Raw genomic sequence first — 14,862 nt, 5'->3', positions numbered from 1 at the left:
AACCCGCCACCTTAGGTGTATGTGGCTGGCGCCTTAGCCGCTTGAGCCACAGGCGCCAAGCCAGAGACTCACTTTTTTCTAACTGACAAACAATTCAATTAGGTAAATATTTTTGAAGATAAGGCTTGGGCTTCTCCTTCCCCTTCTTATTTCTTTAACTAGACTCTGGTACTTGCTCAGTTGCCCAGTGTGATGTGGGACTCCAGGCCTGAAGTGATCCTCCAGTCTTGTCCTCCTGAGTCACTGTGAGTATAAATGTGAGTCACTGCGCCCAGCTCTGAATCTTAGAAAAAACAAAGGCATAAAAAGCACTGACATCTTGGACCTATTTGATCCAAACACTACATGTTCTCAACATTATAGCAACTTATTGAAGAAAACATTCTTAGTAAAGACATTGGCATGGAAAACGTAGACATATTACTGTATCTCCTTTCTCTGTCTCAAACTTCTTATGTAGCTCCTAATTCTCTGTGATGTCTCAAACTTTTAATCATTACTTTGAAAAGAGAAGTTGAAAGCATTATAGAAAAATAATCAGATGAAAGAAGTCGTTGATTTACAAAATTCTGAAGCAATATTATAATTTTGTTTTTGACACGTATGCAAAATCATTGATCCTCCTCCCTTCCAGAGGAGCAGGTTAAATCCCTCACTGTGAGTGTGGCCTGGACTTAATGGTTCACTTCTAACTGCTAGAGCAACGAGGATGGAATAGTTTGTGACCTTGGGTGAAGGACATAAAACTCACTGTGACTTCCACCTTGGTTCACCCTCTCTCTTGGATCACAGCTAACTTCTGTGTCATAAGGAATTGTGGGGAAAAGTCCATGTGCTAGGAACTGAGGCCTCCTGGGACCAGCCAACAAGGAAGTGAGGTCTCTTCAACAGCCCTATGAGTGAACCATATTTCATGCAATCTCCAACCTCAGTCAAGCCCTCAGATGATACAGCCCTGGCTGACAGCTGGACTGTAACTTTGAGAGAGGCCCAGAATTAGAAGAACTTAGGAAAAATCTCATGGATTCCTGAGTATCAGAAACTATGGGAAAAAAATAAATATTTGCTTTTACAGATGCTAAGTTTTAGGTAACTTGTTACAAAGCAGTAGATAACTAATACAACTTCCAGAGACAGGATGAATTTTTTAAATTTCAGATTAATATGAGGGAACAACAATTATGGTAAAATTTATGCATTTGTTAGGTAAGTTCCCTGTTCTAGCTGTGCTGCTCACCCGGGGATGTGACATATACCCTTACATTATGCTCATTAGGTGAGAGCCCACCAGTACCCTTCCATCCTTCCTTATACCCCTTTTTTCTTCCTACACCCTCCAACTTGAATTAAATGAAATTTTTCTCCTGTGTGGGGATTAGTTCTCTACTGCCTTTGTATTAGTATTGAATACACTAGATACTGGATTTTCTATTCTTATGATACTTTCACTCTATCCAGGTTAATGCAAAAGATGTAAAGTCTCCATCTTTTTTTATGGATGAATAGTATTCCATGGTATACATATGCCACAGTTTATTAATCTATTCATGTGTTCATGGGCACTTAGGTTGATTCCACATCTTGGCAACTGTGAATTGAGCTGTGACAAACAATTTAGTGCAAATGTCTTTATGATAAAATGATTTCTTTCTTCTGTGTGACTCCTAGTAATAGAATTGAGTGAGCAACTGGAAGGTCTATTTTGAGTTCTTTGAGGAGGATTCCCCATGCTTCCTTCCAAAGCACCTGTATTTGGAAGTGCAAGGTGTTTGCAGTCCCACCAACAGTGTGAAAGTATTCCCTTCTCTCCACAACCATGCTAGCATCTGCAGCTTTGGGACTTTGTGACGGGCTATTCTCAGTGGGGTTAGGTAATATGTCAGGCTGGTTTTGATTTGCATCTGATTTGGAGTCCCACCAACAGTGTGAAAGTATTCCCTTCTCTCCACAACCATGCTAGCATCTGCAGCTTTGGAACTTTGCAATGGGCTATTCTCAGGTGGGTTACGTGATATGTCAGGCTGGTTTTGATTTGCATTTCTCTGATGATTGGGAATGATGAGCATATTTTCATGTATTTGTTAGCCATTCCACTGTTGAGAATAAATTATTGCACTTTTATTTTCATACATTAATTATAAGACATTAAACATGTCATTTGGTTGTAGGATGTACGAAGAATCTCCATGGCTAATAAGAATGTATTGTATCACCACTCTCAATCACTTACTCATTTGAACTTCTATTTTCAACTCTGATCCATTTAAGAGAAAGGGAAGATCTAGGTCACACTAGGCTAACTATCATGTCCCCCAATAACTATGCCTTCATTATGCACCTTCCCTCAGGTATTCAATCAACATTAATGGAGATGCTGCTGTGAAGGAATTTATAGATATAATTACAGTCCCAAATCAGTTGACTTTAAGATGGTGATTATCCAGGGATTGAACTGTCCTAATTATGTGAGTTCTTAAAAGACTGGGTTCTTCTGGAGCATGAGATTCACAGGCAGAGAAGAACTGAGTGTGAGTCTTTGGGCTTTGAAAGTGGAGAGTTCCTACAGCAAAGAATGCCAGTGGCAGCCCACCTGCCTCTCCACCCTGATAGCTGGCAATCAAACAAGGACTTCAGTCCTACAATTGTCAGAAAGTGAATTCTACCCATGGGCTCTGTATAAAGCTTAGGGGAGGACCCCAACCTCAAAATTAGGGCACAGCTTTGTGAAACCCTGAACAGAGAACCCATCCACACCATGCCTGGATTTCTAAGGAGCAATAAAGAAATAAATGGCCATTGTTTAAAGACAAGAAATTTGTGGTAATTTGGTATACAGAAATAGAAAATTAATACATAAGCTCAAGAGATAAGCACATAATGTGTTTTTCAGTGAAATGAATTTATGAACTGATATTCATTTACTTGCATGAAATAAAATCTTGCTTAACTATTTTAGTATGTTTTAGTTTATGATTTTTAGGTGATTCAGTTTTACTCCAACCATATTCATTCAGTCAATAATAATTAATTTAGTCCTATTATGTACCAGGAATGCCTTTCCAAACTGGGGATACTATTTTGATCAAAACAGCCCAAAGCCCATATGTTCATGCGCCTTATCTTCCCGGGGCTTTACAAGAGTGTGATCCATCCATTGGAGCATTTTAGGTGAAGAAATGATAGAATCTGACTTCAGTAGCAGGACTGATGACCACTGTGGGGGAGAACAGTTGTGGGCAGTAGGGGAGGGACAGAGCTAGTGCCACAGTTCAGGGGTGACAGGTGGTGGGACTAAGGGAAGAAAGGGTCTGAGGAATGCAAGGGACAGAGGGAAGGGCCGGAGATGCAGTAGGCGAGGAACAATATCAGAGGGAAAGAATTGTAAAGCAGCTGAATTCTCGGATTTAAATACAGTGTTTTATAGATTTTTAATACAGAGCCTAGCAGGGTGCTCTTTGCATTTGGTAATTAATACACTTGCAGAAGCTAATTTCCTCCTAATATTAATCAGGTTAAAAATACAAAGTGTCCCCTTGAAGATATACAAACAGCTTAGATGTGAATAATTCATAAAAACAGGCAATGCATGAGCAGTGGTGAAAGCACTTTGAGCACGTGCAGCTTTGAAGTGGTTAAAGTTCTACAACTCCTATTTCTGTCTAACAAGGGTACAAGTGAACTTTTCTAGAACTAGAATATAAATGTTTTGACACAATGACTATGCAAATGACATGAAATTTATGTGAACCAGCTTGATGAAAGTATTTCAAAATGTATATGAAACACTACACTGTACACCATGTTTGCATTAATGTATACAGCTATCATTTAATAAAAAAAAAAGATAAAATCCAAAAAAAAAAAAAAGTTCTACAACTTCTGGTTGAAATACACACTTAGAAATTGTGCTTCTTTGTATGAGGAAATGTCCTGCACTCTCAAGTATAGACTAAGGGCTGTGGAAAGAAGATAAATTTAAATACAACAACTCAGAATCCAAGTTACATAGTCCAGGAAAGTAAAAACTGAGAGCTCTGTGAGTCTAGCTGTAATGAGTTTAGACACCTTGCTCTATCAAGGGGCCACAATCACTTCTGTTACAGATTAGATTCCTGATCACTGAGGTGTTACCAAGATTGGGCTACACACTAGTTAATAAGGAAGAAGGAAAGTGGTCTCCCTGAGAGTTTCCGTCAGGTGTGTTTAGATACAACTCCAGGTTTATAGAGAGAACCACCATCTCTGCACCTCCAAGAGAGGGAGCTTACCTGGCATCGACTTCCCCGAGGATGAGTTTCCTTTAGAAGAATCCAGACGGGGAGGAAAGAGTGGGAGGCAGAGTCCAGTTCAGGGAGAGGATTCAGGAAAGGGGCTGGACCCAGACCGGGGGTCAGTCCTGGGCCAGGCTCAGGAGACAGCGTGACAAACAGTCCTTGGTGCAGGAGAAGCAGGGTCAGGGCAAAGCCCCAGGTTCTGGGCGTGGCTTTCAGGGTCACAGGCCTGAGAGCGGGGTGGGGGCGGGGAAGCTCAGCACTGGGGATTCCCCGTCTCCTCAAAGTTTCATCTCTTCCTCTGCCAACCCTGGTCAGGTCCTTCTTCCTGGATACCGCTGACGTGCACCAACTCTCACTCCCATTGGGTGTGGGTTTCTAGAGAAACCAATCAGCGTCGCCGCGGTTCCGGTTTTTAAGTCTCCTCAGAGCTATCCAGACTCAGCTTCTCCTCAGACTCTGAGGATGGGGGTCACGGCACCCCGAACCCTCCTCCGGCTGCTGTCGGCGGCCCTGGTCCTGACGGAGAGCTGGGCGGGTGAGTGCGGGGTCGGGAGGGAAACGGCCTCTGCGGGGAGGGCGAGGGGACCGTCCGGCGGGTACGCAGGTCCGGGGAGCCGCGCCGGGAGAGGGTCGCGCCAGGTCTCAGCCCCTCCCGCCCCCAGGCTCCCACTCCATGAGGTATTTCCACACCGCCGTGTCCCGGCCCGGCCGCGGGGAGCCCCGGTTCATCTCCGTCGGCTACGTGGACGACACGCAGTTCGTGCGGTTCGACAGCGACGCGGATAATCGGAGGATGGAGCCGCGGGCGCCGTGGGTGGAGCGGGAGGGGCCGGAGTATTGGGACCAGCAGACACGGATCGCCAAGGACAACGCACAGTTTTATAGAGTGGGCCTGGAGATCCTCCGCGGCTACTACAACCAGAGCGAGGACGGTGAGTGACCCCGGGCCGGTCACACGTCACGACCCCTCCCCGCCCCACAGACAACCCCGGGTCGCCGGATTTGCAGGGTCCGAGGGTCACCCCGAGGCTGTGGGATCCCCGAGACCTTCGACCCGGAAAGGGCCCGCGGGGACTTTCACCCGGTTTCGTTTTCAGTTTAGGACAAAATCCCCGCGGGGTGGGCGGGGCGGGGCCGGTGGGCGCGGCTGACCGCGGGGACGGGGACAGGGTCTCACACCATCCAGGTGATGTCCGGCTGCGACGTGGGGCCGGACGGGCGCCTCCTCCGCGGGTACCGGCAGGACGCCTACGACGGCGCCGACTACATCGCCCTGAACGAGGACCTGCGCTCCTGGACCGCGGCGGACACGGCGGCTCAGATCACCCAGCGCAAGTGGGAGGCGGAGGGTGTGGCGGAGGGAGACAGGGCCTACCTGGAGGGCACGTGCGTGGAGTGGCTCCGCAGATACCTGGAGAACGGCAAGGACACGCTGCAGCGCGCGGGTACGAGGGGCGCCTCCCACATTTCCTGTAGACTCCCTGCTCCCCGTGTACAAGGAGGGGAGGAAAACGGCCCCAACGCTAGAATATCGCCCTCCCTCTGGTCCAGAGCAGGAAGACGCCTCCTGAGTGTCCAGATAATGTACCAGAGAGTGACTCTGAGGGCCCAGCCTTCCCTCTGGAATACTAAAGGGATGAAGTCTCCCAGGGAACAGAGGAACAGACAGTCCCCTGCGGTTTCCTCTGACCCTGCAGCAGCCTTGGGCACCATGACCTTTTCTCTCAGACCTTGGTCTCTGCCCAAGTCAGTGTGTTTGGAGGTCTGATTCCAGCCCTTCCGGGTCACTCAGTCTCTACTCGGGTCAGGACCAGAAGTCCCTGTTTCTCTTAGAGACCGGAAGTTTCAAGGAACAGGAGATCATCCCAGACCCTTGTGTCCAGGCTGGGGTCTGTGTTTTGCACTCTCTTCCCCACCCCATTTGTGCTGTCCATTCTCAGGATGTCACATGAGTGCTCTTGGAGTGTCCCACAAGGGATTCAAAGTGCCTGAATTTTCTGACTCTTCCCCTCAGATCCCCCAGAGGCACGTGTGAGCCATCACTCCACCTCTGACCCTGAGGCCACCCTGAGGTGCTGGGCCCAGGGCTTCTACCCTGCAGAGATCACACTGACTTGGCAGCGGGATGGAGAGGATCAGACTCAGGACATGGAGCTTATAGAGACCAGGCCTGCAGGAGATGGAACCTTCCAGAAGTGGGCAGCTGTGGTGGTGCCTTCTGGAGAAGAGCAAAGATACACATGCCATGTGCAGCATGAGGGGCTGCCGGAGCCCCTCTCCCTGAGATGGGGTAAGGGGGGTATAAGGGGATCATGATTCTTCTGAGGGAAAGCAGGGGTGTTTCTGGAGCTCTTTAGCAGTGTGAGGGCTGAGGCCTGGGGTCAGGCCCCTCACCTTCCTGTCCTTTCTCAGAGCCATCTTCCCAGCCCAGCATCCTCGTGGTGGGCATTGTTGCTGGCCTGGTTCTCCTTCTAACTGTGCTGATTGGAGCTGTGGTTGTGATGTGGATGAAGAAGAGCTCAGGTAGGGAAGGGGTGAGAGGAAGGGTTTTCATTTTCTTGTCCCACTGGGGTTTTAACCCCAGGTAGCGTGGTGCCCTGTCCCATTATTGGGAAGTTCCATCCACACACCTGCTTCCCCAGCTAGGGCCCTGTGTGCCAACACTTATTGTCCTGTATAGCACATGTGACAGTGAAGGAGAGAGCTTAAACGTGATGCTTGTGGTGATGGGGACCTGATCCAGCAGTCACAGGTCAGAGAGGAAGGAACTGTGCTCAGGACAGACCTCCAGGAGGGCAGTTGATCCACACTCTTCCTTCTCCTGTGATTTCTGATCCTCTCCTGGGTCTTCAGTTAGAGTTCTGGACACTTGTCTGGGATCCAAGACTAGGGGGTTCCTCTAGGACCTCGTGGTCCTGCCTGCTGCCTGGCATCTCATAGAGCATTTTCTTCCCACAGGTGGAAAAGGAGGGAGCTACACTCAGGCTGCAAGTAAGTATTAGGGGCGGTGATCTGATCTTTGAGATAGTGTAGACAGGAGTCCATGGTGGAGCTCCCAGTCACATAATTTCTCCTTCAGTCACATCTTCTTTGGGCTCTGACCAGGTTCTGTTTTGTTTTACCCCAGTTAGTGACAGTGCCCAGGGATCAGATGTGTCTCTAACAGCTTGTAAAGGTGAGACCCCGGGGGTATGAGAGGAGGGCCGGTTGGGACAGAGGAGACACAACTGGGCTATGGGGATTCTTTGATGGGACATTGTGAGTGTGTGGTGGGCTGTTCAGTGTCACCACTTGCTGTGACTAATCTCATTTTGTTCCTTATTCTTTTCTCTAGCCTGAGACAGCTGCCTTGTGTGGCACTAGTGTTCATGTCTCTCCTTTGTGACTTCAAGAGCCTCTGACTTCTGCAAATGCTTCTGGATGATTCTGCGTCCCTGTTTGCCTAATGTGAGGAGGTGGTGAAGGCAGCCTTCCCCTCTGTCCATGGTGACTCTTTCTCCCACACTGACCTGTGTCCCTTCCTGATTATCTTTCCTGTTGCAGAGAGGTGGGGGTGGGACGTCTCCATCCCTGTCTCAACTTCATGGTGCACTAAGTTGCTTCCTTACTGAAAATGAGAATTTGAATATAAATTTGTTTTTTCAAATTCTTCCCTGAGAGAGGCAAGAAGGGAAATAAAATGAAGACCTGAGAACCTTCCAGAGTGTGTGTGTTTTCTGTGCTGAGTCTGCTGCAGGTGGGGACAGGAAAGGCCATGAGGAGCTGATTGAGCCCAGTCGGTGTGCAGTCCATCATGGAATTTCTGTGGTCACTCCTCGGCAGGGTTATTCTCACATTCCTTAATGTCCTTGTCCCTTCAGTAGAACCTTGTCCTAGCAGGACCTGTGATCATAGGGGTTGACACATGGCCGAGGGTGGGTCCTGCACACAGAGGTAGAATTTTCACACTGTCCAGGACTTGCTCTCCTAGGGCTCTTTCATAGACAGCATTTTCCATCTTTTCCCCAACCTTTTTATTATTTTATTTTAAATTTATTTTTAATTTTTATGGATACAGAATAGTTGTCTGTAATTGTGGGGTACATGTGATATTTTGATACAAGTATGTAACGTATAATGTTCCAATGTGGGTAATTAGGATATCCATCACCTCAAACATTTATCATTTGTTTTTGTAGGGAACGTTCTAAATTAGACTAAATCTTCTCTTCTCATTATTTTGAAATATATAATAAATCATTGTGTTAAAAAAAGATTTTTTTTTTTTTGTGATAGGTTCTCACTTTGCATAAGCTAGAGTGTAGTGGCATTGTCATCGCTCACTGCAACCTCAAACTTCTGTGCTCAAACATACCTCTTGCCTACCCCCAGGGTAGCTTAGATTACAGATGCTAATGCCATGCTCACCTAACTTTTTAAAAACTTGTTTGTAGAGATGGGGCCTCACTATTGCCCCGACTGGTCTTGAACTCATGACCTAAAACAATTCTGCTACAGGCATGAGCAACCCCATCCAGCCTAGTCATGACTGTCACTCTATTGTGCTACTGAACATTGGGTCTCATTTCTGGCATCTAACTGTGCTTTTGTACCCATTAACCAATTCCTCTTGGGTTCCCCCTCCACACAACCCTTCCCAGCCTCTAGTAACCACAATCGTGCTTGTTACCTCCACATAATCAGTTCTTATAGCTCTCCATAGCCAGAGAACATAACTTTTGTTTTCGGTGCCCTGCTTATTGCGCTTAATATAACATCCTCCAGTTCTATGCATGTTGCTGTCCCCAGTCTTTTTAAAGGAACTAGATTCTGGAATTAGCAGAGAGGAGGGATCCCGTCACTTCTCATTTTAGGTAAATTTTCTCTTCTGCTCTGTTCCCTCTCCCCTCTCTGCCTTTCTAGTAATCTTAGCACTGGCTCCTTTCCAAACTCATGGATTTCTACAGCAGGCTTTAAGTTAGATTTATACTTGTTTGCAAAATTGGACCCACTGTCAAGGATTGTATTTTTCCAAGGAGAGAAATACCACTGTGTGCCGTGCTGTGTGCAGGAAGGTCAGTGTGGAAGGAGGGTGAGGGAGGGCACCCAACAGCACTGTGGAGAACAGCACAGGTGGCATCAATGTTAGTGTGAGAAGTTTGTCGGCCAGATGTAGGACAGAGTAAATTTGCTTCTGGGAAACATCACTGAAGTAAAACCAGAAAAATTGCCAGCTTTCTGGAGCATGTGTTCTTGTGGGAAGAGACAGACTGTATTCCGTGACTAGAACAAGTAAGGAAAGTGTTTATGTTAGAAGATGGTCATTGCTATCAGGACCATGACCCAGAGGGTCTGTGGGACAGGCATGAGTGGTCAGCATAGGTCTTGTTGCAAAGGTGATCTTTGAGGAAAGATTTCAGGGACATAATGAGTTACCAATAATGATATCTGGGGAAGTACTTTCCAGGCAGGGGGAACCTCCAGCTACAATGGCACTGGAGCAGGAACGTGTCTGTGTTCTAGGAAGAGCAAGAGGCCAGGAGGGCTGGACAGAGAGTCACTACGATGAGGTGACTGGAGCAGATGGACTGGGGGCTAGAACAGGTAGGCCTGGAGGGTGTGGACAGGGTGTGACCTTTGCTCTGATTGAGATGGGGAGTTAGAGGATGGTTTTGAGCAAAGAGGGACATGGCAGGACTTCTCCTTTAACAGAGTCTCTCTGCTATGCTGAGAACTGAACTGAGAGGTAGGGGGCAATGGAGCAGCAGGGAAATAGCAGGGAAGGAGGGCAGGATTCCAGACTGTAGATCCCAGTTTGAACAGTGGGAATCAAGGGAAGTGATGGGTTTTGGATACATTTTGAAGATGGACTTGACAGCATCTTGTAATGCATCTGGGATGTGAGGAAGGGGAGTCCAGGAGGACACACACAGCTGTGGGCTATGTGAGGAGAAGGATGGAACTGCCACCAGTGGAGATGGGGACAACTCTGGCAGGGGTGTGTTTGAGGAAGGGGCATTCCAGGCCTTCAGTGGAGGAGGTGTCCACTTGGAGTGAAGGGGAAGGAACTGGGGAGGCAGCTGGTCAGACCTATCTGGATTTTAGGAGAAATGTCTGGGCTGGAAAAATAGATTTTGGGGGTTGTGGTGGTGATACCACAGTTCTGATACCACATCCAGAAGGCATGAAACCATGTAGTCCCAGGATTTACTCTGTATGGGAATCACCTGGACGTGGTGGTAAGACCCAGGAGTTGAGCATGAGACCCTGGGGTTCATGACAAGGACAGTGCTGAAGCTCCTGGTCTTCAGATCACACTTTAGTGGCAAGATTGCAGACCAGGATCCCCGTGTGTGTGCATCAGCCTCATATGTAGGGCTTGTAAAATCAGTCCTTGGTCTTGTGTGTAATACTCTGAGAGTGGGGAGAGGCCTGAGTGTTTTCTAAGCACCACCAGCAATCCTGTTACTCAGCCAGAGTGGGAAGCCCTGATGCCAGTGATCAGAGAGTAATCAGGGTGGGTCTTGAAGTCTATTTTAAATAAACTTTTATCCTTCAGAATGAAAGGAAGAACATATATCATTAATTACGAGACTTGATTTTGGGAGATTCATATATTCTCTGTACTACAGGCTAGGGCCAGGCAGAGGATTCTGGTAGTGACTCTCAGCTCTGCATAAAGAACATCTCTGAATGCTGTGTTCTGACACTATTCCCCAGACTGATTTCTCACTCACTTCTTGGAGCAAACAATGGAAGCCAAATGTTTTCAATGTACATATTAGGTATTATGTACGAGGTCTGAGAAAGGGCTTCAAGATGGTGGAATAGAGACATTTCCTCATAAGCTGCTCTCAGTAAGTTCAGGGAGAGGAGTCTACACCTGTATTCTCTGGGTCAGAAACGATATTGCCACGGCTCAGTGAGACAGCCTAGGATATCAGAGAAGCAGGTAGGAGGCCTGGAAAGAAAGCAGGTGCAAGGGAGTGCCATGACCCAGGACAGCCTACAGGTAGAATCCCTGGGGATTAAGTCTGCAGGAGATTCTCCTCCACCCGCCTCTGCCCCATCTCCCATTCTTCACTCCTCATCCTTGCCACCCAGTTGGGGTGGCCCAGGTATTAGACCAAAGTCCAGGAGGGCCTATCCCTCTAGGCACACGTTGTGGTGTGAAACAAAGAGGAACTGAGGCCTCACAGGACACTGGGGTTACAGTAGCTGGCCCTTGGGCAAGGGGGCTGGAGAGAGTGTATGCTGTTTCTTTGACACAGAGCCAGAGGCTTGAGCCCTAGCACTTACGGGAGTAGCACTGGGTGACTTTAGACTGTAGCTTACACCAGAGGAAACTGGCTGCCAGGCATCCTGCCACCTTCAGAGAGCCATAGGAAGGGAGCAAAGATTACTGAAACCCTGGAGGCAGCTCACAGTCAATGCGGTCCAGATGGAGCAGTTCTCTAGGATCCCATTGTGGACTGGCTTTGACTCCAACCTCTAGGTTAGGACAACCGTCTCTGGGTTGACTCCTACAGAAATGTGGGCCAAACTGGGGAGATCCCGCTTCCCACACACAACCTCTCGCACCCACCAGGTAGTATTTGGATAGCTTAGGGGTGTCCGCCAGAAAGTCTGGGGTAAGCTTCAGGACATTAGCTCCCCTGCCCCTCCAAGGATTTAACTCTCCTACAGCTACCAGGCTCAGATTAAAATTAAAAAAAATAAAGTTAGGATGTAAGAGGGACTTTATCTAATTAATGCAATCAGTGTAACCTGGGTTCTTGTACCCTCAGTGAATCTCCAACAATAAAAATAAATAAATAAAGAAAGAAAGAACCAGGAAAATAAGACCAGGTTTCCATGACATGCAGGTAGTAATTTTCTGCCTCTACCACAGCCCGAAACAGATGTAGTTTTTTTATTTTTTTCTTTTCTGTCCAGGAACTCTACCTAGTGTTATCTTTTTTTGTCTTTTTTCTTTTTCTTATCATGGAGCATCCACTGGTGTATAAAATTTTTTTTGAGATAGGGTCTCACTATGTCACCCTGGGTAGAGTGCCATGGCATCACAGGTCACAGCAACCTTCAAACTCTTGGATTTCAGCGATTCTCTTGCCTAAGCCTCCAAAGTAGTTGGGACTATAGGTGCCTGCTGCAATGCCTGGCTATGTTTTTTTTTTGTCATTGTTTAGCTGGCCCAGGCCAGGTTGGAGCCTTCCAGCCTTGGTGTATGTGGCAGTGCCCTAACTGCTGTGCTATGGGTGCTGAGACCATACAATATATTTTTTGAGAACAAATGTTTTTGTTCTCTTTTCCATTTTCTTTTGTTTTGTTATTTTTCTTGGACAGAATCTTGCTCTGAGGCCTGAGTTGGAATGCTGTGGTATTGGCCTGGCTCACTACAGCTTTGAACCCCTGAGTTTAAGGGACCCTCCTGCTTTGGCCTCTAGAATGGCTAGGACTACAGTCCCTGCCAACACCCATGGCTGACTTTTTCTATTTTGGGAGTTTGCTGTTGCTCAGTCTTGCCTCAAACTCCTGGGCTGGGTTAAGCCTCCTGCCTCACCCTCCCAGAGTGCCAGGATTGCTGGTGTGGGCCACTACACAGGCCTATTATTTTATTTCTGTGCATTTTGTCCATGTTCCAAAGGCCACTTCAACATCAAAGCACACAGAGGAAGATTGAAGGGAACTAGGAAGCATGAGAATAAGTAGAGGAAGGAAATAAAGAACAAGAAATGATAAGAAGGAACCATGAAAAGAATTCTGGGAACGTGAAAAATTAGAGCAAATTGCTCCCCCAAAGATTCACTATGCAGTTACCACAGTGCAGCTACCCATCTATAAAGGACTCCTGGAAGTGACAGAAAGAGAATTAAGAGTGAAAATGAAAAAATGAAGGGAATTGAAGGGAAAATGGAAAGCCAAAAGTCCAAACACTGATCCAAGTAATGAATGAAATGCATAACTAAAGTAGAATTTATAAAAGAGGTTAAGTGGAAAGCCACCAAAAGAAATCCAAAAATTGACCCAAGAAATGAATGAAAGACTTAAAATTAGAAACTATATAACGGAGGTTAACAAAGTGAAGGAGTCATTCAGAGAGTTCCAAAATGTAATAGAAAGTTTTAACAGCAGCTTAAACCATGGAGAAGAAACAATCACAGAGGTTCAAGACAAGATTCTTGAGCTAATCTGGACATTTAATGAGTCAGAAAAGAAGAGTAAAAGGACAGCATTTCCTTAGAGAATTGTGAGGCTACACTAAGCATATAAACATACACATTATAGGCATTCCTGAGAAGAAGAGAGACCAAATGGCATGGAAGCCCTGTTGGTGGATTATCATAATCAAAAATGTCCCAAGCATTGATAAAGATTCAGACAAACCCATTCTAGACAAATAGTGAAAATTGAATTGCCTCGTTTCAAACAGAAACAAGTGTCTCTCGTTTCCTAGACACATCATGATGAACCTGGCCAAAATAAAATGCAGGAGAAAACTCTGCAAGCAGCCAGGCTTCAGCAACAGCTGACCCACAGGGGCAAAACCATCAAGGCCCAGTGGGCTTCTCGGCTGAAACTTTACAATTCCGAAGACAGTAGGCTCCTACTTTCAGTCTACTCAAACAAAACAGCTGCCACCCTAAAATGCTGTATCTTGCAAAATTAAGTTTCCATTCAATGGAGAAATCAAATCTTTTCTTGACAAGCAAACACTGAGATAATTTGCAACTGCTGTGAAGGAAGTTCTCAGACCAGTACTATATGCAGACCAAAACAATGGGCCACCAACAAAGTCAAGTCACTCAGAAACTAAAAGACAAACCCTCGCTTCCACAATTGCCCAAGTGATAAAACAAGTCAATAGACCTCCACACAACAAGATGATGAGAACTCCCTTCTACAATTCTCTCAATAAATGCAAATGGCTTGAACTCAACACTGAAGACATACAGGCTGGTTTACTCCTTAAAAAAATGCAAGCCAAGTATTTCTTGCCTTAAGGAAACACCTCTTACCCACAAGGACAAATCTAGACTTAAGGTGGAGGGACAGAAAACAATATCTCAGGCAAATGGAAGGCACAAGAATGTGGGAGCTGTATTCCTTTTCACAGGTGCAATGGATTTTAAAGCTACAATAGTAATGAAAGACAAGGACTGTCACTACCTATGGGTGAAGGGAAAAATACAATAAGAGAACATTTCAATCCTAAGTGCTTATGCACCCAATATTAACACCCCGAGATTTATAAAACAAACATTAGTCAATTTGAATAGTATGATATCCTTTCCTACAACAATATAATTGTCAGGGACTTCAGTAGCTCAAGGACAGAACTAGACAGATGTACTCTAAGCCGAAACAAAGCAAAGATGACCAGGCACAGTGGCTCATGCCTGTAATTCTACCAGTGTTTGGAGGGTGAGACAGGTGGATTGCCTGAGCTCAGAAGTTTGAGACCAGCCTGAGCAACAGTGACACCTCATCTTTAAAAAATAGCCGGGAGTTGTGGCTGGTGCCTGTAGTCCCAGCTACCAGGGAGGCTGAGGCAAGAGGATGGCTTGAGCCCAAGAGTTTGAGGTTGCTGTGAGCTATGGCACCAGAGCAT

At 46.4% G+C, this 14,862-nt stretch overlaps 1 protein-coding gene and 1 pseudogene across 1 annotated transcript; one reads left to right on the top strand and one right to left on the bottom strand.

Annotated features, from left to right (window-relative positions):
* Positions 1 to 14,862, bottom strand: part of LOC100955318 — a 315,223-nt pseudogene that overhangs the window by 5,717 nt on the left and 294,644 nt on the right.
* Positions 4,671 to 7,970, top strand: LOC100956897 (patr class I histocompatibility antigen, A-2 alpha chain-like). Its single transcript, XM_012804772.2, has 8 exons — positions 4,671 to 4,809; positions 4,937 to 5,206; positions 5,444 to 5,719; positions 6,289 to 6,564; positions 6,687 to 6,797; positions 7,233 to 7,265; positions 7,402 to 7,449; positions 7,609 to 7,970. Exons 1-8 carry the CDS (start codon positions 4,737 to 4,739, stop codon positions 7,611 to 7,613), a joined length of 1,092 nt encoding a protein of 363 aa, XP_012660226.1. The 5' UTR covers positions 4,671 to 4,736; the 3' UTR covers positions 7,614 to 7,970.

This window comes from Otolemur garnettii, unplaced genomic scaffold, assembly GCF_000181295.1.
Source record: "Otolemur garnettii isolate 467f Iridium unplaced genomic scaffold, OtoGar3 scaffold00031, whole genome shotgun sequence".
NCBI classification, from domain to species: Eukaryota; Metazoa; Chordata; class Mammalia; order Primates; family Galagidae; genus Otolemur; species Otolemur garnettii.
Note: the sequence above shows the minus strand (reverse complement) of the source record. Positions and strands in the feature narration are given on the sequence as shown.